This window comes from Erythrolamprus reginae, chromosome Z, assembly GCF_031021105.1.
Source record: "Erythrolamprus reginae isolate rEryReg1 chromosome Z, rEryReg1.hap1, whole genome shotgun sequence".
Lineage (NCBI taxonomy): Eukaryota > Metazoa > Chordata > Lepidosauria > Squamata > Dipsadidae > Erythrolamprus > Erythrolamprus reginae.
Window position 1 is genome coordinate 62,665,878 of NC_091963.1, and position 23,158 is coordinate 62,689,035.

The 23,158-nt window shown below is 39.2% G+C and overlaps 1 protein-coding gene across 1 annotated transcript in view; it reads left to right on the top strand.

Moving 5' to 3' along the window:
* Positions 1-23,158, top strand: part of GLI3 (GLI family zinc finger 3) — a 407,618-nt gene that overhangs the window by 147,258 nt on the left and 237,202 nt on the right. The window contains exon 5 of the mRNA XM_070728251.1: positions 1,924-2,029. Within this exon, the coding sequence (XP_070584352.1) occupies positions 1,924-2,029 (106 nt within the window). The remainder of the gene's footprint in view (positions 1-1,923; positions 2,030-23,158) is intronic.

A 23,158-nucleotide genomic window follows, 5' to 3' on the forward strand; every position in this document is an offset into this window, starting at 1 on the left:
CCCTCGGCTGTCTCAAGGGACTGGATTGGAAAAGTAAGGTGAACCTCTATTTAATTACTCAACATTCAACCCCCTGCCCCACCACCGGCAGGAGCCCAGCGGAGGCACTTATGGGCTGACGTTTGCGTAGGAGGCTAGATTGGATCCACCCACCTAACGTAGCTAAGGAACCACCAAAATGTACGAGAGTATTTGCCCAAGGAGACCCGGTATATGCTCGAAATTATGGGGGGGGGGGGAGAACACCGTTTGGAGCCAGGTTGGGTCTCTGATGTAACTGGGCCTTATTCTTACAGGGTCCAGCTAGGGGATGGACGGACCTGGCGCCGGCACATAGATCAACTACGCCGTCGAACTTTAGAAGCCGTTACGCCAGTACCACCAGTACCATCCATCCAACCAACCGACACTACACTGCCCGACTACACAGAGATCACTCCCTCCCTGGATAGTCAACATCTAGGACCGATACCGAAATCATTACATCAGGAAAGTCACACAGAAGTCCAACCACAAACATTGTCTAGAGAAACAGAGTCATCAGTTTCCCCACCAGAGGTCGAACTCCGTCGCTCTTTAAGGTCACACAAGCGACCAGCATATTTAGAGGATTTTGTGTGTACCAACTAGGTGGGAAGGGGTGTTGTGTCCTGAGAACAATCAGGGTTTGTAACTGCCCATAATTGGGGTGTGGAACAATACTGTTAGTTGATTGGCTAGCTGAGCCTGTTAGGCTGGGATATACAGATATAAGCGACTAGGTAAGACCAGCCTCGCTGTTCGTTCTTTTCATACCTGTTACCTGTTTTTTTAACCTGCAATAAAGAACCGTCAACTGCTCAAGGTCTATGGTCTATGTATGTGAGGATATAACAGTTAATGCTAATTTGAACTACATTGTCACTACATTATATTGTTGCATTATATTATATTGTTTTTTCCCTTCCTATTGCCAATATTCTGGGAATTATAACGGAAAGAAAGGAAAGGGAAATAAGAAGAAGGAGAATGAACTAAATAGTATTGCTGGGAAATAAAGAATACAGATTATGATAAATTAATGATAAAAGTTTTAAAATAAATAGAGTAAAGATTTCTTTAGTAAATTTGTGTGTGTGTGTTTGTGAAACATATTTTGCTGATAATGAAAAGGAAGGGAGAAATATATATACATATATACAGTATATACTCCACATCCTCAGGCTGGTGCTAGAGTGACCTGAGCTGTCTTCCCTCTATAAATACTGGTGGGTGGATGTGGAGTGCTGTCTCAGCAGCTGCAAGCTGTGTTGAAACCTCTTGGTGAATTAGACACTTGGGGTCATTGATGTCATTGATGCATGCTGATTAGTTGATATTTGTGGATTGGGGGTGATATCCTGAGTAACTGGAGCCTGCAGAGTAAGCTTTTTTGTAATGTGTGTCTGTGGTGTAACATCCTGGGTTTTGGTTTGCCTACAAGTTTGTGGTCTGGTCATGTGTTTATGGTATTTGTCAGAGGGGGGTGCAGCAATTGGGGGCACTGCTTTGGTTTGGCTTCTGGGTGGTGGTTGTATTTGGTCTGTAGGGTGGGTGTGGGTTTGGGTCTGGTGGTGGTGATTGGTGGTGGTGTCCTGTGTTGTTCTGGGTCTGGTTTCAGTTTGCGTCGCGTTGTAAATTTGAATAAGGATATTGAAAAATTCTATATTTGACCACCCAGGTGATAAAGGTAATGGAGGCAGCACTTGTTGGATGATATATACCGAAAGTAATTGGAAAATTATTGTATTGTATTGAAGGTTGAAGGTATATGACATTGTATGTGTTTATGAGTGGACAAAAATAAAAGGAAAATTATCTCCCCCCAAAATAAATGATTGCTCAATTTTTAATATGCTACATTTAAAATTTAAAATAATGAGATCTGTACTTTCTTTTTTTCAGATCCACCTCATCTTTTCCCAACTTTCCACCCTCCAATACCAATTGACACACGGCATCATGAAGGACGTTATCATTATGATCTATCTCCCATTTCTCCACTACATGTGTAAGTATTGAATATTTTTTTTAAAGATCGTATTTGCTTCTTCTGATAGTCTGTGGAAATGTATCTGCCAGCAAACACAGGCATAATAACAAAATAATTTTATAACCCTTTTTTTATGATATGGATGGTAAAATAAGACAAAATTTCCTGGCTTCATGTTCCCAGTAGTAACTTTTCAACAGGCAATCACTATCTATAAAGATAGGTTTGGCTCTGTGGTTTGAAAGACTTTCTGGGTTCACGGTTTTTCTGGAACAACAAACGAAACTGAGGCCAGAGAGGCCTGTGGCCAGATTTGTTTGGTGTACTACATACACCTTCACCTAGGCCAGAAGATACTGATTATATAATCCATGTCCTTGTCCCATCCAATTAGGCTATTGATGTATTAATGAACTACTCTTAAAGACTGTTTGGAAACTGGATGAATACAGCAGTCTACAAGCTTACTAGGTCTCACTGTTGAAAACATATGACCCAATTATGTGGGTTCTGCATTGAATCCATTTTATTTTCTGATACAATTTAAAATACTGATTTTGGTCAATAAGGTGCTTGTCATTGGGATACTTCAGGGCTGTCCGTTCCAAACAAAGTCAGCCCAACCATTAGACCATTCAAAAAGAAAGTATTCTAATAAAGATGATCCCGGGTTACAAGTGTTCCCTTCTCAGATAGTAAAAGTTAAGCGATACGCACTCCCTAGCATTAAAAACAAGTCCTCAAATTATTAATGTTGCAACATCACGGAAGTTGTTTGCCCTTACAAATGATTGCATTGTTAGGACACGCCAGCAGAGCTGGTGGCAGCCTTCGATTAGCAGGCAGTTGGGGAAGAAGGTGGGCTAGTTCTGGAGCCTGGGGAAGGGTCTGATGGATGCTGAGCATTGGACACAAAGATAGACTCAGAGTTGTCTGGCATTTTCTAGTCACCAGAAAGGCAGCTGCTTTGGAATCAGAGATGAGTGAGGAGGAGATGCATGTGTGCAGAGTAGATAGGAGAGGCAAACAACAGAGGACAATAAATCAGCTTGGGAAACAAAATGATGCTGAATGGCCACTCCCTGGCTTGGGAAAAGGGACGAGTGATTGTAACAAACAACAGTTCACATTTCTGGAAAGTTTGCTCCATGCATGTTTTGTGCGACTAAGACTTGAGGTTTGTCTATTTCTCTGTCTTAATTTTCAGCCTTCTGGCTGGGAGCTCAACTTAATGAGCTGATAAGGACTATTGCTTCAGTTAATTCTTTGTCCAACTCTTGCCTAGACTTTCTGTTGGTGAATCATTAATTCATTTTTATTCGACTTCTTTGCCTTCCAATCCTGAAGGACTCAGGGCAGCTTACAACAAAATATAAAAAATATAGTTAACAATAAAAAGAAGTCCCATATAAATTAAAACCCCAATAAAAACTCACAATTCAGCAATCCAATCAACACAACATAACATTCAATACAATTTGGCCATGAAAGATGTACAATTCCCAGTGATCAGTTAGGTCCCACAGAGTCGGCCTTCTCTAGGTCCTGTCAACTAGACAATGTTGCTTGGCAGGGCCTAGGGAAAGAGTCTTCTTTGTGGGGGCTCTAGCCCTCTGGAATCAGCTCCCATGGAGATTTGTACTGCCTCCACCCTCCTCGCCTTCCGCAAGAGTTTAAGACTCATCTATGCTGCTAGGCTTGGGGCGATTAGACTCTAGCCCCCTGGTCGATGAATGTTACATATGGTTGTTGTTTGAGTGGGTACAATTGGTTTTTAAAATAAAACTGGGCTTTATAAACTAGTACATTTAATTTTTTTAATTAATTGGATTTAGATGATACTATATTGTTCTTTTTCATGTGTTGTAAGCAGCCCCGAATCCTCGGAGAGGGGCGACATATACATCTAAATAAATAATTGAATAAATTCATGGTCCCCGGGCCTGTGGGCAAAGCCAGTTCTTCATAGCCCTTTGGAAGGCCAGCAGGGTGGCAGCAGTATGGATATCGGGGAGGGGGGATTTGGTTCCATAGAGCCGGGGTGGACACAGAGAAATCCCTCAGCCGCGGACCTGCCGACCTGCAATCCTTAGTCGACGGGACCTGGAGAGGCCAACCCTGTGCGGTCTTATTGGTTTCTAGGAGGTATATGGCAGGAGACTGTCCTGTAAATAGTCTGGCCCTAAGCCATGTAGGACTTTATAGGTAATAACCAACACCTTGAACTGTGACCAGAGACTAATCGGTAGCCAGTGCAGCTTGTGGAGAATAGATGTCATATGGGTATACTGAGGTACACCCATGACATCTTGCGCCACTGCATTCTGGACTCTTTGCAGTCTCCAAACATTCTTCAAGGGTAGTCCCATGTAGAGAATGTTGCAATAGTTAAGATGGAAGGTGATGAGGGCCTGAGTGACTGTGCGTAAAGCCTCCTGATCCAGAAAGGGCCGCAACTGGAATACCAGACAAACCCTGGCCACAGCTAAGAGATGGTGATCAAGGTTCAGCTCTGGATCCAGGAGGACACCCAAGTTGGGGACCTTATCTGAGCCCCCCCCCCCCCCCCGAAGAGTGGTCGGACAGTTAGGAGAAAATTCCAACAGCCACTCAGTCTTGTCTGGGTTGAGCTTGAGCCTGTTGACTCCCATCCATACCCTTACAACAGAGGGCTAACATTCACCATGAGATTATGCAAGATCAGTAGCATGAGATCTTGTGCTAGTGAACTCACATGATCTCACACTTCAGGCATCTTTGGTCCTTCAACCTTCCTTCTATTTGCAGTTTCCTTGCCGAAGTCTGCAAGGAGATTGTTTCCCTCTAGGTTTCAGCAGCCTTTGTAAAAACCCTTTGTCACACCAGCGAAGTTTGGGCGGTTCAGACACCTCCCTCCAAAACTCCGTTCCTACTAGCAGAGGCTTTTTGCAAAGGGCTACCGAAGGCTATAGGGATGCAATGCTTGGTGGCCTTTCATGCGGCCTTCCCCTTGGTCCCACATGGCCACTTGCCTTCCAAGGTCACCATCCAGCCCGGCTAGTGTGCAGGTGGGCGGGCGGGTGGCTCTTGGTGGAAATGCAGTCACTTGGAGGGTGGCAGTAGCAATGCTCTGGAAGGGCAAGTGGATGTCCTATGGCTGCTGCACATGTGATCACCACATTTCTGCAAAGGCAGAGCCTTCCTTGTAGGGTGATGCAAAGAAGGGAGGGTGATGCTTCAAAAAAGGCCGCCTTCCACCTTGGCCCATGTGCCTCCCATGTTGGCTCTATTGTGCTTGGGTCTCTGAAACAGCCCACTGGCCTCCCATCTGCTCTCTTTGTGGATCAATGCAGCTGTCCACTAGCACCACTCTGGGAACTCAGCCCATGGCGGTGCTTCCCACTAGCGAAGAAGCAGAGTAAGAGACATGGCGGTAGAGATGGAAGGCAGCCTTTTCTACAATATCTCTCTCTTCTCTTTGGACCACCCTACAGGGCTCTGCCTTTGCAGAAAGGGGATGGGTGGTTTATATGGAGGATTGGCAGGGGGACTCATAGCCCTCTGGGATGGAGAGCGGGGCAAGAGAAGACACAATAGGCTGCCCTATCCTTGCCTATTCCCCATGCACAAAGACAAACCACTGCCTGTCGTGAACTCCTCGTCGCTCCTGTGCTAAAATCCCAATGCCATCACTGTGGAAACATCTCAGGACTCCCGGTGGGGGCCAGGGAGGGAGCTGGGAAAAGCCAGCAGCCATGACAGCTCTCCAGGTAGTGCCCAGAACCCCGTGCGTCCTAGAACTTGAGATTGGTGGAGCTCCATAGGTGTGTTCCCTGACACTGCCCGACACGCAAAAGTCCCATAACTGAAGGTGAAAGGGGAGGCAGGAAGAAAGGAAGGAAGGAAGGAGAAAAGAAAGATTATGATCAGAATTGAGCCCAACATTTTGGTTGCTAAACAAGAGCATTGTTAAGTGAGTATCACCACATTTTACAAATTGGCCATGCCCACCTGACCACCAAGCATACCCACCCAGTCACATGACCACCAAGGACTTCCAACAAATCACCTGGCCAGCAAACCATGTGTACCTGAAGCCATGCTCACCTGACCTCCAAGCCACGCCTACAAAGTAAGCCACACTCACAGAACTGGTTGGTAAAAATTTATATTTCACCACAGCTCCGAAGGAGGCCCAGAATGGTGCATGTGATTCTCTGTGCCTCCTTTTTAGTCACCAAAGCCACCTTCAAGTGCTTCAGCGGCAAGAGAGGAGGCCCAGAATGGCAGTAAAATCAGATGATCTACATTTGAAGAATGTCCGGGGGCTACAGGTAATCCAACATGCAACTGCGAGAGCTGTCCTGGGCTTACCAAGATTTGCCCATCTATCTCCACACTCTGCGAGTTGCATTGGCTGCCGATTGGTCTCCAAACACAATTCAAAGTTTTGGTCGTGACCTGTAAAGCCCTACATGGCTTAAGACCAGGTTACTTATGGGACCGTCTCCAGCCTCATGTATTCCGGCGACTAGTCAGAGCCCACAGAGTTGGCCTTCTCCGGGTCTCGTTAACCAAGCAGTGCCATCTGACGGGCCGTAGGGGAAGTACCTTCTCTGTGGCAGCTTCGACCACCTGAACCAACTTGCCCTCACTCTCCTGGCCTTCTGGAAGGTTTTAAAAACTCACCTTTGCCGGCAGGCTTGGGGCCATTGAGCTCCAATATTTGCTCCAGCCATTAGTATGATTGAGATACGAATGAATGTGGTTTTGTGATTTTATGATCTGGATTTCAGATTGTTTAAAATGTTATAACTTTTTATAATTGGGCTTCAGAATTGTTGTCTTGTATTATTTATATGTTGTTAGCTGCCCTGAGTCTTCAGAGAAGGGCAGCATATAAGTCAAACAAACAAACAAACAAACAAACAAACAAACAAACAAACAAACAAACAAACTGTCAGATGATTCTAACTCTATAAGTGGGGAAGGACCAAAATATAATAATAGAAATAGTTGAAAGAGCCATTCAAGATTGATGAACCCAATAGTAGTAACAAGTAGTATATGCTTATAGTAATAAGATATCCTGTACTAAGCAGGATGCTTCAACCATAAAATTGAAATAAAAAATAAAGCTAAACCCAGGAACATGTTAACGTGATTAATGAAAGTATGGCAATTTTCTCACATTAGTGCATACACATTTGCCCCCAATTTTAAGTTAATTAGCCTGTTATACATGTGATATTGTCTTAATATTGACAATATGATGCTCTCCATTGTGCTAATCTACTCATCTTTATTCTATTCTATTGTTGGCATGGAATAGTTTTTATATCAATGACAAACATTTAAAATTACATTCATCCTCTTGCTTCTCTGCCTTATGCAGTTTAAATTACTATATACAGTGCATTAGCTCTAGGAACTATTCATTTTCTGGCATTCAGTGGGAATGAGGAAGAAGTATTTAGAACAATGGTTCCAACCTTTTTTTGGCCATTCCCCATCTAAGCAACTCCAAAATCCTGACACCCCCCCCCCCATGGCATATAATTTTTACTATTCAAAAAATTAACTCCTACTTTTGTGCAGGAAGCCTAAAAGGTCATTAATTTGGTTTAAAACCTGGTGTGGCTAAAGAAAGCTCTTTTGGGAGTCACTACAATTAATCACATTTTGTTTTGATGTAGTAATTGCTGCCAGACTAGATTTGTTGGTACCATGGACAGAATACCAAAGGAATATTACATCATGCTAAATTATACTACTTGTCTAGATTTGCCAAGTATAAATTATATTATTAGTGACAAGGTTACTTAGGGATTTTTACACTCTGTGTTTTACAGAGCATTCAACTATTTTCTTCCTTTCCTTGCCCCCCTGCCCTTGATTTACTGAGCCTTGTAATATATCTTACAAATCAATGTATATATAGCTTAGTCAGCCCCAATCAAATACTCTCCACATCAGGGCTCTCCAACCTTGGCAACTTTAATCTTGGCAGATTTCAATTCCCAGAATTCCTCAGCCAACTTTGCTGGACAGAATGCTGGGAGAATTCTGCGAGTTGAAATCTGCCAGGCTTAAATTTGCCAAGGTTGGGGATTGCTGCTCCAGATTACAAATAAAAATTCCAAGGAACATGGAATATGGAGGTAGTTGGTTGTAGCAGGGCAATCCGGTTAACTAATATAAACATAGCTGCTTATTATTTCAACTTGTTACCTTTTGATGTTACTGTGCATGAGGTAGGAACAGAATGCAGGCAAATCAGACGTTCAGTCCTCCAGATTTTCTCCTCGCTCTCTCCTTACTCAGAACTGCTGGATAAAGATGGAGAGCAGGAATCGCTACCCTAAGTCAAGTTGCCTCCCTTACATGGCTCTCAGGGAATCTCAAAAGGCCGGCAAAGCAGCACCGTTTGTCCATAACAGTGTGTGGGACTCAGAAGTAGTCCTAAGGAAGCTTCTCCTCACACCTATTGCAGACAAAGGCGGTCGGGCGGGCGGACGCTGCCATGGGCAGCCATCAGGTGGGAAGAAACAGCGCCCGGCTCTACTGCGCAGTGTTGAAAAATGCTGCACGAAAGTCCTTTGTGGGGTGCGCAGCCACGCACCTTAGAGGGAACAGTGGTTGGGAGTGGGAGACACCATTTTACGGTGGTTCTCCTCCTACCTCTAGTTGGTCGCAGTCGGTGTTAGCAGGGGGTCAGAGGTTGACTCCGAGGTCCCTCCCTTGTGGGGTTCCTCAGGGTTCGATCCTCTCCCCCTCTCCCCTGCTGTTTAATATCTACATATTAACGTATGTATTATGTATATTAACGTAGGTATTATCTACATATTAACTTATGTATTAACTTATGCATTTTAACTTATTTATCAAAATTCCCTTTATTTTATCCAATTTTATTGTATTTTAACCAGTCGCATTTTATGACGACCGATGTGGTCCCTGTTTTTGCTTTGATATGGTCGATTGACTAATCAAATAAAGTTGATTAAAAAAAATATCTACATGAAACGGCTGGGTGAGATCATCCGAGGACACGGAGTGAGTTACCATCAGTATGCTGATGACAGTCAGCTATACATCTCCATCCCCTGTCCACTCAGAGAAGCAGTGGAAGTGATGTACAGTGTCTGAGGCTGTCAGGGATTAAATACCTCTATAAGATTAAAATAATCAAACTACGTAATTATACAGTAAGAAGGGACAGCAATCAAAGAGGCAATACAATCAAGCAAGGGATCCCAATATTATTAATGAACAATGTAACTGTGGAGGGGTAAGGGAAATAAAGTAAAAGAAGTAAAAATAAAAGCAAAAAAAGGTTAGTAACAGGGGAGGGGGGTTGTAACACTAGTTTTTAAAATACAGTCTAAGTCAAGGATCAAACAAGACACTGCAATAAGATTATTATATATATAAAAGGAGTAAATGAAAGAAAAAAGGGAGAGAGAGTACGGTAAGTATAAAATATAATCTAGAGTGTATTATAGATTTGTGGGGTATACCAAATCAAGAGGGAGAAAAGTATTATTTTAGCACATTTTTAATATTAAAACTAAAAAAGGAGAAATAGAAAAGCCAAGATAGGATATGACAGTAGAAGGAAAAAGAAAATTAAAAACCCTATAAGAGATATAAAATATGTAAATATGTAAATATAAAGAGGGGAGTTATAGCCAAAAGAAAAAAAATGTAGATATGCAATATAGAAATGTAAAATGTAAAAAACATAAAATATATATAAATATGAAAAAAAGGTAGATAAAAACTTAAAAGAGAAAAAGTTCAAAGTTTTTAAAAACAGTCTTGTATCTTTAATTAATATTTTTGAATTCTATTTTTTTAAAAAAATATTTTAAAAGTTTATTTAAAAATTTACTAATATCTTCTGTGCAAATTCCTTGATCTTCTTCAAGCCAAAATCTGCAATCCACAAGAGAATAAAGGAAAAATGTGGAAACAGAAATATTGCAGGTAGAAAAATAAAGAAGAAAGAGCAAAAAAGGAAAACTTTAGTCCATTTCATCCTGTTTATCCTTGCGCTGTTGCTGTTTGTAAAGCAGTCCCTCTGTAAAAACTTCCAAGTTGTCAAAGTCCCCTTTATATGAGAAAATTGAGTACAATCAAATAAAAAATAAAAAATTGGGAAGTTAAGATTCAATTCATTGATGTATAACAGCGGTCCCCAAACTACGGCCCGCGGGCCGGATGCAGCCCAACGAGGTCTTTTAACCGGCCCGTGGCAAGCTCACGAGATTTTACTGGTCGATAAAATAAGCTCCCGAATCTCCTGTCAACTCACCGTGGTCGGCTGCTCAGCGAGGAGAAGGTGGAGAGGCAAGGGGGCGGGGAGGAAAGCGGGACTGCAATTGGCCCCTTCCTTTGTCGCCTTTAGGGAGAGAAACTGTTGCTGCCCTATGGCAGAGCAGCAACAGTTCCTCTCCCTAAAGGCGAGAAAGAAATTGGCCAATTGCAGGCCCGCTTTCCTCCCCGCCCCCTTGCCTCTCCACCTCCTCCTCCCCTCCTCCTCCGCGGTGAGTGGACGCGAAATTCATGAAAAGGCGATTGGCAATTGAAAAACTGTCCACTGAAAGTCACAGCTAAGTGCACCATGGCTAAGTTTGTGTGTGGGGGGGAGGCGGCTGCTTGAAAACCCCTGACCTCCATCACCTCCCCCCCACGGCACAAGGCGAGCACACCTTGCCGCTGACACAGGCGGCGGGGACTGCCCTGTCCCCCTGTCCCCCCTGCACAAAACTACGCAGCCCCAGATCGCTCGCTTCTCCAGCCAGCAAAGCCGACTGCCCGGCTTTGCTGGCTGATGCAGGAAAGGAAAGCGTCACATTTAAAAAGCACGCCACTTTCTGGGACTGCGGCGCCGTGGTGGCCTTCAAGCGCGGCCCTTCGAGGCGCCCCACCACCCGTTCCTGCAGGAAGAGATCGGGCACTTTACCGGGAGGTGGAGGCGGCTGGGTTCCGGGGAGGGCGAAGGAGTGGACGCGCCTCTCAGCTGCAGAGCGGAACGGGGGTGGAGATCAGCGGCGGAGTCTGGCGCTGGGGCCATGCGGGACCGCTCATCCAGGCGCGCGTGGACCGGCAAGCCTGGATGAGCGGTCCCGCATGGCCCCAGTCCCCCAACGCCGGACTCTGCCGCTGATCTCCACCCCCGTTCCGCTCTGCAGCTGAGAGGCGCGTCCACTCCTTCGCCCTCCCCGGCACCCAGCGTCCGGCCCCACGCCGCCTCCACCTCCCGGTAAAGTGCCCGATCTCTTCCTGCAGGACCGGGTGGTGGGGCGCCGCGAAGGGCCGTGCTTGAAGGCCACCACGGCGCCGCAGTCCCAGAAAGTGGCGTGCTTTTTAAATGTGACGCTTTCCTTTCCTGCATCAGCCAGCAAAGCCGGGCAGTCGGCTTTGCTGGCTGGAGAAGTGAGCGATCTGGGGCTGCGTAGTTTTGCGCATGGGGGACAGGGGGACAGGGCAGTCCCCGCCGCCTGTGTCAGCGGCGAGGTGTGCTCGCCCTGTGCCGTGGGGGGGAGGTGATGGAGGTCAGGGGTTTTCAAGCAGCCGCCTCCCCCCCACACAGAGATAAGAGAGAGAAAGAAAGAGAGGGACAGAGAGAAAGAAAGAGAGGGACAGAGAGAAAGAAAGAGACAGAGAAAGAAAGAGGGACAGAGAGTAAGAAAGAGAGGGACAGAGAGTAAGAAAGAGAGGGACAGATAGAAAGAAAGAGGGACAGAGAGAAAGAAAGAGAGGGACAGAGAAAGAAAGAGAGGGACAGAGAGAAAGAAAGAGACAGAGAGAAAGAAAGAAAGAGGGACAGAGAGTAAGAAAGAAAGGGACAGAGAGAAAAAAGAGGGACAGAGAGAAAGATAGAGAGGGACAGAGAGAAAGAAAGAGGGACAGAGAGAAAGAAAGAGAGGGACAGAGAAAAAGAAAGAGAGGGACAGAGAAAAAGAAAGAGAGGGACAGAGAAAAAGGAAGAGAGGGACAGAGAAAAAGAAAGAGAGGGACAGAGAAAGAAAGAGGGACAGAGAAAGGGAGAGAGAGAAAGAGAAAGAAAGGTGGAGAGAAAGAGGGAGAGAGAAAGAGAGTGAGTGAGAGAAAGAGGGAGAGAGAAAGAGAGTGAGTGAGAGAAAGAGAAGAGAGAGAGAAAGAAAGAGAGGGGGGAGAGAAAGAGGGAAAGATAGAGAGGGAGAGAGAAAGGAAGAGGAGAGATAGAAAGGGAGAGAGAGAGAAAGGAGGAGACAGAGAGAGGGAGAGAGAAAGAGGGAGAGATATAAAGAGAGTGAGTGAGAGAAAGAGAGAAGAGAGAGAAAGAAAGAGAGAGAGAGGACAGAGAGAAAGAGAGAGAACTAGAAAGACAGAAGGACAGAGACGGAGAGAGAGAGAAAGAGGAAGAATAAATATTAAATATTGTATTTGTTCCCATTTTGTTTTTTACTTTAAATAATGTATGTGCAGTGTGCATAGGGATTTGTTCACACGTTTTTTTAATAGTTCGGCCCTCCAACAGTCTGAGGGACCGTGAACTGGCCCCCTGTGTAAAAAGTTTGGGGACCCCTGATGTATAAGTTCATAAGGGGACACAATCTGAAGTTAGTTGGGGGAAAGATCAAAAGCAACATGAGAAAATATTATTTTACTGAAAGAGTAGTAGATCCCTGGAACAAACTTCCAGCAGACGTGGTAGATAAATCCACAGTAACTGAATTTAAACATGCCTGGGATAAACATAGATCCATCCTAAGATAAAATACAGAAAATAGTATAAGGGCAGACTAGATGGACCATGAGGTCTTTTTCTGCCGTCAGACTTCTATGTTTCTATGTTTCTATAAAAAAGATTTAATCCATGTAGCGGAATTTCTTTTAAGATAGTCCAAATGAGAGTTTTTCAGGATCTCAGACAAGTTGATAAAAAGTTCATTTTATAAAATCTAGGTAATTTATATTAGAAGAGTTCAGTCAATAATTATCAAAATCAGAATCCAAAATGTAATATATAATGATTAAAGTATAGGATTGTCTTTTTTTTTTCCAAAAGAAAAAACTAGGCAGTTCCAATTAGTTTCTAATTGGAAATGTATATAAATATTTAATAAATTATAGAAAAATAGGTTGGATATTGAAAGATAACATGATCAGTTGGTGCAAAAATTTTGGCAGAGATAAATTTGAAAACATGGGAAAAGATATGGGTATATAATTGGAAAATAACAAAATCAATTTCCTTTAAAGAAAATCAAATTAAGATGTTTTATAGATGGCATTTCCCACCACATAGGATTTCTAAAATGTTTCCTAACGTTTCTCCCGTCTGCTGGAAATGCAAGAAAGAAATTGGCACATATTTTCACGCATGGTGGACATGTCCTGAAGCCAAGAAATATTGGAATAAAGTAGAGAAATGGTTAAAAGAAATAACAAATGAGAAGATCAAAAAGTCTCCGGAATTCTTCCTATTGGGTATTTCAGATACGAAGTATAAAAAAGAAGTTTACTACTTAATAATACATATTTTAGTTGCGGCAAGAATTACATTCGCAAAGAAATGGAAAGAAAAAGAAATACCAAAAGATGTAGAAGTATTTTAAAAAATTATGGAATGTGCAGAATTAGACAAGATGACAAAACTTCTGAACAACCAAGCTGAAACAGAATTTTATAAAACATGGGACAAAGTATATAGATGGTGGAACTTTAAAAATGGTGGTAAAATTAAATAAGTAAGAACTTATAATTATTTGAACATATTAATTTGAATGTTAACTGTATGCATATATGAGTGAACATTTAGAAATAAATATGACAGGGCTTCCGGTGGCAACACGACTGCGCTAGGAAGTGTCAAAGCGGAGCTCTGCTGACACTTTCACTTTTTTCATTTGAAATACCGCTTTTTTTGGTGCGATCTGGCTCGGAGGGTCCGGATTGTTGAAGGGGATTATCTGAAGCTCTCGGGGCATTTCGCCATTGCCCGGGGGGGGGGGAGGAATATACCCCAAAACTTCACTTGAAAAGAACCGGCGCCTCGGCAACCGGCCAAAGCAGCAGTGTCCGCACAGCAGGAAGAGGAAGAGTGATTGGAATCAGACCAGAGAAAATAAGATACATCGAAAATAACTAAGAACTTATAAAGATCGAACAATCCCAGGTACTGTCTAAATCTTTAACATAAAAGGCGAAAAAGAATAGTGTAATTGAAAGGACCGCAAGTTTTTTTTACCCTGAAAGACGGTGGAATTTAAAATCACACGGTGGAATTTAAAATCACGCTGTGAAACTGACAGCTAATTGAAATTAAATTTTTTCACTACATTTTTCTTTTTTCTTGATGGACTATAAGTAAAAAATAATTAGTAGCTTTATTTGGAAGAGATTGCATAATTATAGTGCGAAGAGGAGGCTGAAAAGAAGAAAGGGAAAGTGTTCAGGAAGTTGTTGATTGCGGACACCATTGCAACATAATAACAGCAAGAGAGTGACTGAGCAGAAAATGAAAGTTATCAGTATAAGCGGAAGAAAGTGAGACAATTTTGGAAAAGAGACAGAAAAATAGAAACCCCTTTCCTTTGTTTTTCTTTTGACAGAAGAAGATACTACAAATTCAATTTTTCCCTTTCCTTTTACTTTTTTATCTCCTGATCTACTGATAGTAAAATTAATTTTTGTTTTTCCTCCATTTAATTATTCGGTATTCTTTTATTTTTAGTTTTTATTTTTACTTTTCAGTGGAAACTTTTTGAAAAAAAGTTTTCTCCTTATTGTTTTTTCTTAGTCTTTTTCACCTTTTGCTCTTTTTTCTTTCATTATTATTAATAAATACTTTTTCTTTCTTTTTTGCTCTCTCCATTTTTTTTGAAATAATTTTTACAGATACAATTTTTTTTACTTTAATTCATATTTTTTGAAATATTTACATTTTTTCTTTCAAATCTTCTACTGTTCTATACTCTTTATTTCTATTTATTATTATTTCCTCTTTTTACTCCCCCTCCCCTTTTTCTACTTTTTTTTTCTTTTGATTTATTACTTTATGTAGTTTTGATATGAATAGTAATTAAATAACCTCTCTTTCCCCCCGGCTTGTATTAAAATTTATTAGAGCTCCTTATCTAGATTAATTTAGTTTTGAAGTTTATTGTGAATTGTCTTTATTTCTGATAAATATATTCATTATATTAAGTAAAATTTATATTAGTTTAAAGGAATTAATAGTTTGAATAAATAAACAAGTAAATAGTGAAATAAGTTAAGATTGATTATTGTATAAGAGTGTTTATAGTACTTAGTAATATTAATTAATTACAGATTAAGTATAGGGAATCTATTAAATGTATTAAATATCCTCTTATCTACTGAAATTGATAAATTTAATATTGTATTATTATAGTGACTACCCTTCTTATTTTTTTCCATCTGTTCTCCTATCCTACCTATTCTTCCTATTTTGCAAATATTTGAGAAGCTGTATAAAATTACTATAAGTAAAAAAAAAAAATCCTTTTCTTGATTACAAGTGTAGGTTATTGTGGAAAAATTTAAGAATTTTGTTAAATATGACTAGTACAACTACAACAATGAAGACCACCAAAAAGCAAAATATAGATTCACCAATACACCAAGATACATTAGATACTATTTTAACAAAGGACAAGTCTGGTTCGACAACTAGTCTACAATCACTACAAGATATGATAGTACAATTACAAGATACAATGACAAAAGCTTTGGAAGGTAACAGAGAAGAAGCTAAAAAACAACATGAATTAAAGATAGAGATGGGAGAAGTAAAAGACAAGATCAAGGGGATGGATGAAAGGATTGTAGATATGCAACAAACATATCCAGAAAATATACAAAAAATAAAGATAATAGAAGAGAAGGTAGAGAAGGTAGGAAAGAAGGTAGAGAGGATAGAAGAGAAAAATGAGTTGACAATAAAGAATATGGACCAATCTATTTCACAATTGGAATTAGATCTTTCTTCATATAGTTTAAGATTTCAAAATATAATTGAAGAGCGAGGTGAGAATTTGGGTGAGAAAACGATAGAAATCTTAACAAAAACTTTACATAAAGATCAACAAGAGACGGCGCGGGATATAGATGAATTATACTGGTACATACTAACTATGCAAGAAGGCATCATCTGCCGCGCGAAGTACATATTAAATTTACTAGACGGATGGTGAGAGATGAAATATATAAATGGTCATGCAGCCAATCAATATCATACAGAGGTAAAGAAATAATAATTCTTAAACAAGTGCCACGTAACATTCGTGAAATCAGAAAACAATATCAATTCCTGGCAAGAAAATTGATTCAAAGGAATGTAATGTTTAGATGGCTGCTACCAGAAGGGGTGATGATAACTTGGAAAGAAAGGAGAGTTAGAATAAATACACTGGAGGAAGCAAGACAATTCTGTGAAGAAAATGATTTACTATATGAGGAACAAATTAGTAAGGAAAGTAGGGGAAGTAGAGAGGAATTAGAGACAGCAAGTCGGGAGGAAGAGGAACTGAGGGAAGGAAGAGAGAAACTAAGGGTGGAAGAAGGAAAACAGGAACAAAAGGAGGTACAACAGGAGAGAAACTTAAAAGAAACAAGGAATCGGAAATACTATGCATAGTCAATGTCAGAAGACATAAGAATAACATCTATCAATGTAAATGGACTTAATAATCCTAATAAAAGAAGATTGATATTTACAAAATTAAAAAAATTAAAAATGGACGTGATTGCTTTGCAAGAATTACATATACGTAAATGAAATGTAGACCTATTAGTAAATAAGAAACTAGGAATTCTTGATACACCTTTAGCAGAAAAAAAAGGGGGGTGGCAATATATGTGAAAGAAACAATTAATGCAAAAGAAATATACAAGGATAAGGAAGGTAGAATTTTAATAATAGAATTAGAAAAGAATCAGAAATTGCTAACATTAATAGTAATATATGCACCGAATGAGAATCAATTAGAATTCTACAAAAAAATACATGAAAAAATCATTGAATTAGATTTAGAAAACATAATTCTACTAGGAAATTTCAATGCGGTAGCAGATAAGAAATTAGATTATAAAGGAAACAGAAATATTAAAAAAAAGAAAAACCTCCTTAAAATCTTTTGGGATATAGTTAAGGAGCTAAACTTGAAAGACTCTTGGAGAGGAAAAACACGATAAACACAAACAATATACATATTATTGAAATCCACACCAGAGTTGGTCGCGTATAGACATGGTTTGGGCAACACCACAGATAAATAATGAAATTGTAAAAATTGAAATAGAAGCAAACACTTGGGCAGACCACAACCCAATATCATTAATTTGGAGAAAGGGAAATAACAAAAAACAAATAAAATGGATTATGGATAGAAAAATAATAAAGGAAAAGCAGTATACTGAAATGCTAGAGAAAGAATTACAAATATTTTTTGAAATAAATGAAACAGATGAAATTTCACCACAAACACTTTGGGACACGACAAAAGCTTACATCAGAGGATTAACAACATCATATATGGCAATGAAACATAAACAAAAAAGATTAAACAGGAAAAATTAGAACAAGAACTCAAACAAATAGAAACAGAGCTACAATTAAATCCAAAAAGTAAAAAAATTAAGGAGAAAAAAGATCAAATTAGACATGCAATCAATTTGATACATCAGGAAGAAGTAGAAGAAAAAATTAGAACAGCCAAACAGGTATACTTCGACCAAGCAAATAAAACAGGAAGGTGGCTAGCACATAAACTAAGAAAACAAAAAGAAAAAAAATCATAGACAGACTAGAAGATGAACAAGGTAATATAAAATATGAGAAGGAAGAAAAGAAAAGATTAGCAGTACAATATTATAAGAAGAAATAGAAAAGTATATTAAACTAACAAATATGGAAGTATTAACAGAAGAGCAACAACAAGAATTAAATAGACCAATTACCTTAGTTGAACTTCAGGCAGCGATAAAACAACAAAAAAACAACAAAGCGGTATAAGACGGTATACCAGTAGAATTATACAAACAAGAAATAAAAATATTAGAAAACAATATATTGAATATTTATAACCAAATAGCCCGAGACTCAAAGATACCCCAAACATGGACAGAAGCATTAATATCACTCATACCCAAAACAGAAACAGAAAAAGAAAAAATTCAAAACTACAGACCCATATCACTACTAAATACAGATTACAAGATATTTATCACAATTTACGCAGCAAGGTTAAAAAACATTCTGAATCAACTAATACACTGTGATCAAAATGGCTTTCTCCCCAAGAGGCAAATCAAAGATAATTTGAGGATAATAACAAATGTAATAGAATATTATGAGGAGCATCATGGAAAACAGATGGCATTGGTTTTTCTTGATGCACAAAAGGCTTTCAACAATGTAAATTGGAAATTTATGATAATACAATTAGAAATGATGAATTTTGGACAACACTTTATAAATTTAATAAAAACAATATATCTGGAACAAAATGCCAAAATTATAATTAATGGAGAGCAAACGGAAAAATTTAAAATTGAGAAAGGAGTGAGACAGGGATGCCCTATCTCTCCACTTCTGTTTATATTAATGATGGAAACACTACTAATCCAAATAAGAAAAAATGAAGACATAAAAGGCCTAAAAATAAGAAAAGAAATTTATAAAGTCCAGGCTTTTGCAGTTGATTTGGTATTTATAATTGAAGAACCATTGACAACCACACCAAAATTAATTAAACAAATTGAAGATTTTGGTGAAGTAGCAGGACTCAAAATAAACAAACAAAAAATGAAAATAATTACCAAAAGTTGCACAAAAAAACAAATAAAACATTTGGAACAAATTACCAATATGCAAGTAGTCAAAAAAGTGAAATATTTAGGAATATGGCTTACAGCCAAAACGACGACATTAAAAGAAGACAATTATATAAGTTTAATAAACCAAATTAAAGTAGATTTAAAAAATTGGCAAAATTTACAACTTTCATTAATAGGTAGAATTAATTTGATTAAAATGATTGTCCTGCCCAAGCTCCTCTTTCTTTTCCAGACAATTCCAATAAATCCAGGTAAAAATTTCTTTAAAGAATTAGACAAAGTAATATTAAAATATATATGGTTAGGTAAAAAATCAAGAATCAAATTAAAGGCATTGCAGGATGTGAAGGAAAGAGGAGATTTGGGTCTACCAAATTTTAAACTATATTATTATGCAACATCATTGGTATGGATCAAAGAGTGGATCACATTAGAAAATAAACGTATACTGACAATAGAAGGGCACGATTTATTATTAGGCTGGCACGCCTACTTCTGGTACGGAAGAGACAAAACTCATACATATTTCAAAAAGCATATACAGTATTACGAAATTCTCTTATTCAAATATGGAAAATAATAAAAAAACAACAATTTACTAAGGTACCAGAGTGGGTTTCACCAATAGAACTAACATACCATCCAAATTTAATCGGGCCCCACAATATAATTAGATATAAAGAATTATTGGATTAACAAATGAATATAAAAACAAAGGAAGAATTGGAATATAATGGTAATAAATTAGATTGATGGACATATCTACAATTAAAAGATGCATACCAAAAAGACAAAAAGGAATATGGTTTTCTGATAGGGAGGGGTGAATTGGACAGGACACTATTAAAAAATGATGAAAAATTAATCGGTAAAATATATAAATTTTTTATTCGTTATGAGACAGAAGTGGAAATTGTAAAAGAGAATATGATAAGCTGGGGAATGAATTTTGGCTACACAATTGAACTAGAAAAATTGGAAAAATTTTGGATTAACAATTGGCGGATGACAAAATCGACTGCATTCAAGGAAAACCAATTAAAAATGTTTTACATGTGGCATCTATCGCCAGAAAGACTAGCCGCCCCGAGTCTACGGAGTCTACGGAGAGGGGCGGCATACAAATCTAATAAACAAACAAACAAACAAATAAATAAATAAATAAATAAATGTCTAAAATGTTTCCCAAAACCTCTCCAATATGTTGGAAATGTAAAAAAGAAAGAGGCACGTTCTACCACCAATGGTGGACATGCACACAGGCAAAGAAATAAATATTACAGGGTTTTCTTTTTTAAGTTATACCAAATAAGCGAATTTTTAAAAAATGTATAACATGATAATGATATATAGAATGTAATAGTTTAAAAATAACATATATAGAGAGTATTTTTGCAATATTATTAATTTTAAAGCCTTATTTTTTATATTTTAATATTAGCCTAAGTATTTGATATTTTTATAGACAAGAAAATTAATCAACATAAAGAATACAGAGTTAAATCTAACAAGAATATAGTATATGTATGTTATATTTCTGCATTGATCTGACTATAGTTAGTTTTCTTTTTCTTTTTGTATTAGTTAGACTTCTGCGATAAGAGGAGCAATGGTAGCTCCTTAAATGTTAAATGTTGTTTGTGTTTGTCCATCTAATGAAAAATAATTTAAAAAAATTTTTTTTTAAAAGAAAAAGCTAGGCAGTTAAACAAAGAAAGGTAGATCCAGCCATATCTTACTTTTTGCGGAAGGATTTAACTCTGGAAAATAAACTTTTCTCTGTTCACCTTTTCGGCTCAAGTTCTTTGCTTTTTAAGTATTTGGTTCCAAAATTTTACCTTGTTTAGTGCTTAAATCTTTCTCTTCTTTCTGTTGATCTTCTTATTGTTGACTTCTGTTTTCACTTCTTTTTCTTCCTCCGTGAAACGGATCGTCCCTGCCGATGCTGGGGTGCGGTTCTTCATGCTGCAGCCACTGGGTTTTCCTTACCTTTCGGGGCAGTGGCGTTTGCCCCTAGGGATTCAGGAGACGCCCTGTTCAATGCTGAGCCCTCCGGGCTCGAACAAAGCACGAATCACGCCCTGCAACGATGAAAAGAGAAGGACAGAAATGGAGCAATGTCTCCGTCCATCCAGCATGATCCGAACCTCACCCGGAAGTCTTGTTTGTTAATTCTAACTTAGTCCTTATCGTATCAATTCTAGAACAAGGTCTGTGTCCAGCCGAAAAGAGGGTGTATTGTTGTTCTCTCATATGCCTATGTCTCCAGAGATCAGTCAAGTTCCATACCTTTCGTTATGCTGGGTTTTACGTTACGAGCCCCAATTAAGTCCAAAGTGTAAATTCAAACACACATGGTTGTAAAGTAAACAAAGAGTCAGTTTATCAACAAGAAAATATTGTACACACGCACTGTAAATCAGTCAAAGTGCTCTCCCACAAACCACGACTCTGGAATGCTGTGAAAAACAAAAACAAAAGCAGAGCAGATAAGAGGCAGCTGTGAAGACATCACAGCCACCCCCCTTCAAAAGTCCTCACACTGTACTTAACTGTGAATTGTTCAAAAAAGTCCTTGTAAATCCTGAAGCAGTTCCAAAGAAAACAGCATTTCTCTCTCACCAAACGGATAATTTCCCATGCACACTCTCAACCAATTTATCAGCAGGCAATTTATCAGCAGCCCCATTAGCCTAATTGCCCCAGCCACAGGTGTTCTCCCTTATTTTCTATAATACTTGCGCAGTTGTTTCCTCCTTGTCATAAACCTGCGCCTGCGAGCATCTATGAATCCCTCTTCTTCCGAGTCTAGTGACAATGATGATGACTCACTAATGGGGTAATTAGCCAATGGGTTGCCTGTAACTATCTCATCATCCGATCCTGCTTCACTCCCAGAACCTGTCCTTGGCACAGAAGCTTCACTGTCCGAAACTGTTGGCAGTAAAACCAGTCTCTGATAACGTGAGGATTCTCCCAAACCAACCCCTGCAGTCCTCGGAGCAGGAGCTGGTCCAGAGCCAACCACAACACCTCTGCCATATTGAAAAAGGCTTTGGAAAGTGGTTTTTTGTTTTTGTTTTTGTTTATTAGTCTTATGGTCCAATTCAATATTTGATATCGCATTAAAGTCTCGTGCAAATTGCTATCAATAGTATATTTTGATTATTCATCTTTATTTCAACCATCAAAATTCTGCCTTCTTGATCAAAGCATATATCTTTAGATTCTATATTCTTAACATATAATACCACTCCTCTTTTACTCTGATCAATTAGTGAAGCATACAATTGTCCTAAAAATTTATTTTCCAAAAACCTTTTATGTTGATTTTTAATATGCACTTCTTATACGCAAATTATGTACATATTTAGTTTCTTAAGTTTAATAAATTGTTCTGTCGGGCTCTCTGGTAGAATCCTCCCCAAAATTCACAGGTACAAATTTCAGACACACACACATTTGAAAATTCAAAACAATGTTCTTTATAATGAAAATTCACTTAAACTAAGCCCTCTTTTGGTATAGCAAAGAGCACTGGTCTCCAAACAAACTGGTAATTTATGCAAGTCCCTAATCAGTTCTGTGATACTTAGCTTGCAGCTGTGAGGCAATTCACAGTCCTTCTTTCACAAAGTGAAACACACTTTGCTCTGGTTTAGTTTCAAAGTGAGGAAAAATCAGCACACACAAAAAGTCAAAATCAGTAAATCAGTCACGAATACCACGATCAGATAATCCTCCACAATGGCCAAACCCACAGGCTGCTATTTATAACAGCCTCACTAATTACCACAGCCCCACCCAACCACAGGTGGCCTCATTTTCTTTGATAATAATCTCTCAGTTGTTGTTGCCTATGCATCACTCTCCGCATGCGTGGCTGTATCATTAACTCTTGTTCTGAATCCAAGGAGGAGCTAGATAATTGATCTCCTTCTGAGCTGTCTGCCACACTCTCCTCCTCCCTGTCACTCATGCCTTCTTGGTCAGAGGAGCCTTCATCAGCAGATTCCACCGGGGGCAAAACAGGCCTGCAGCATACGGATGTCTCCCCCACATCCACAGTCCTTGGGGCAGGAGCAGGGCCAGAGCTAACCACAACAATAATTACTTTTATTCCTCCTATTTGGTGTGTTAAATCCATTAACATTCAATGACATCCATCTAATCTGTTGATCTATATTTATTTTTCTTATTTTTTCTATCTTAAGGTTTTTGTCTCTCTGTTGCTACTCTCGTCATAACTCCTTCTCTCTGTTCCTTAGCCGCTAGTTGTTTTTCCCACTCTTCTGCAATTGCAATATTTTCAGG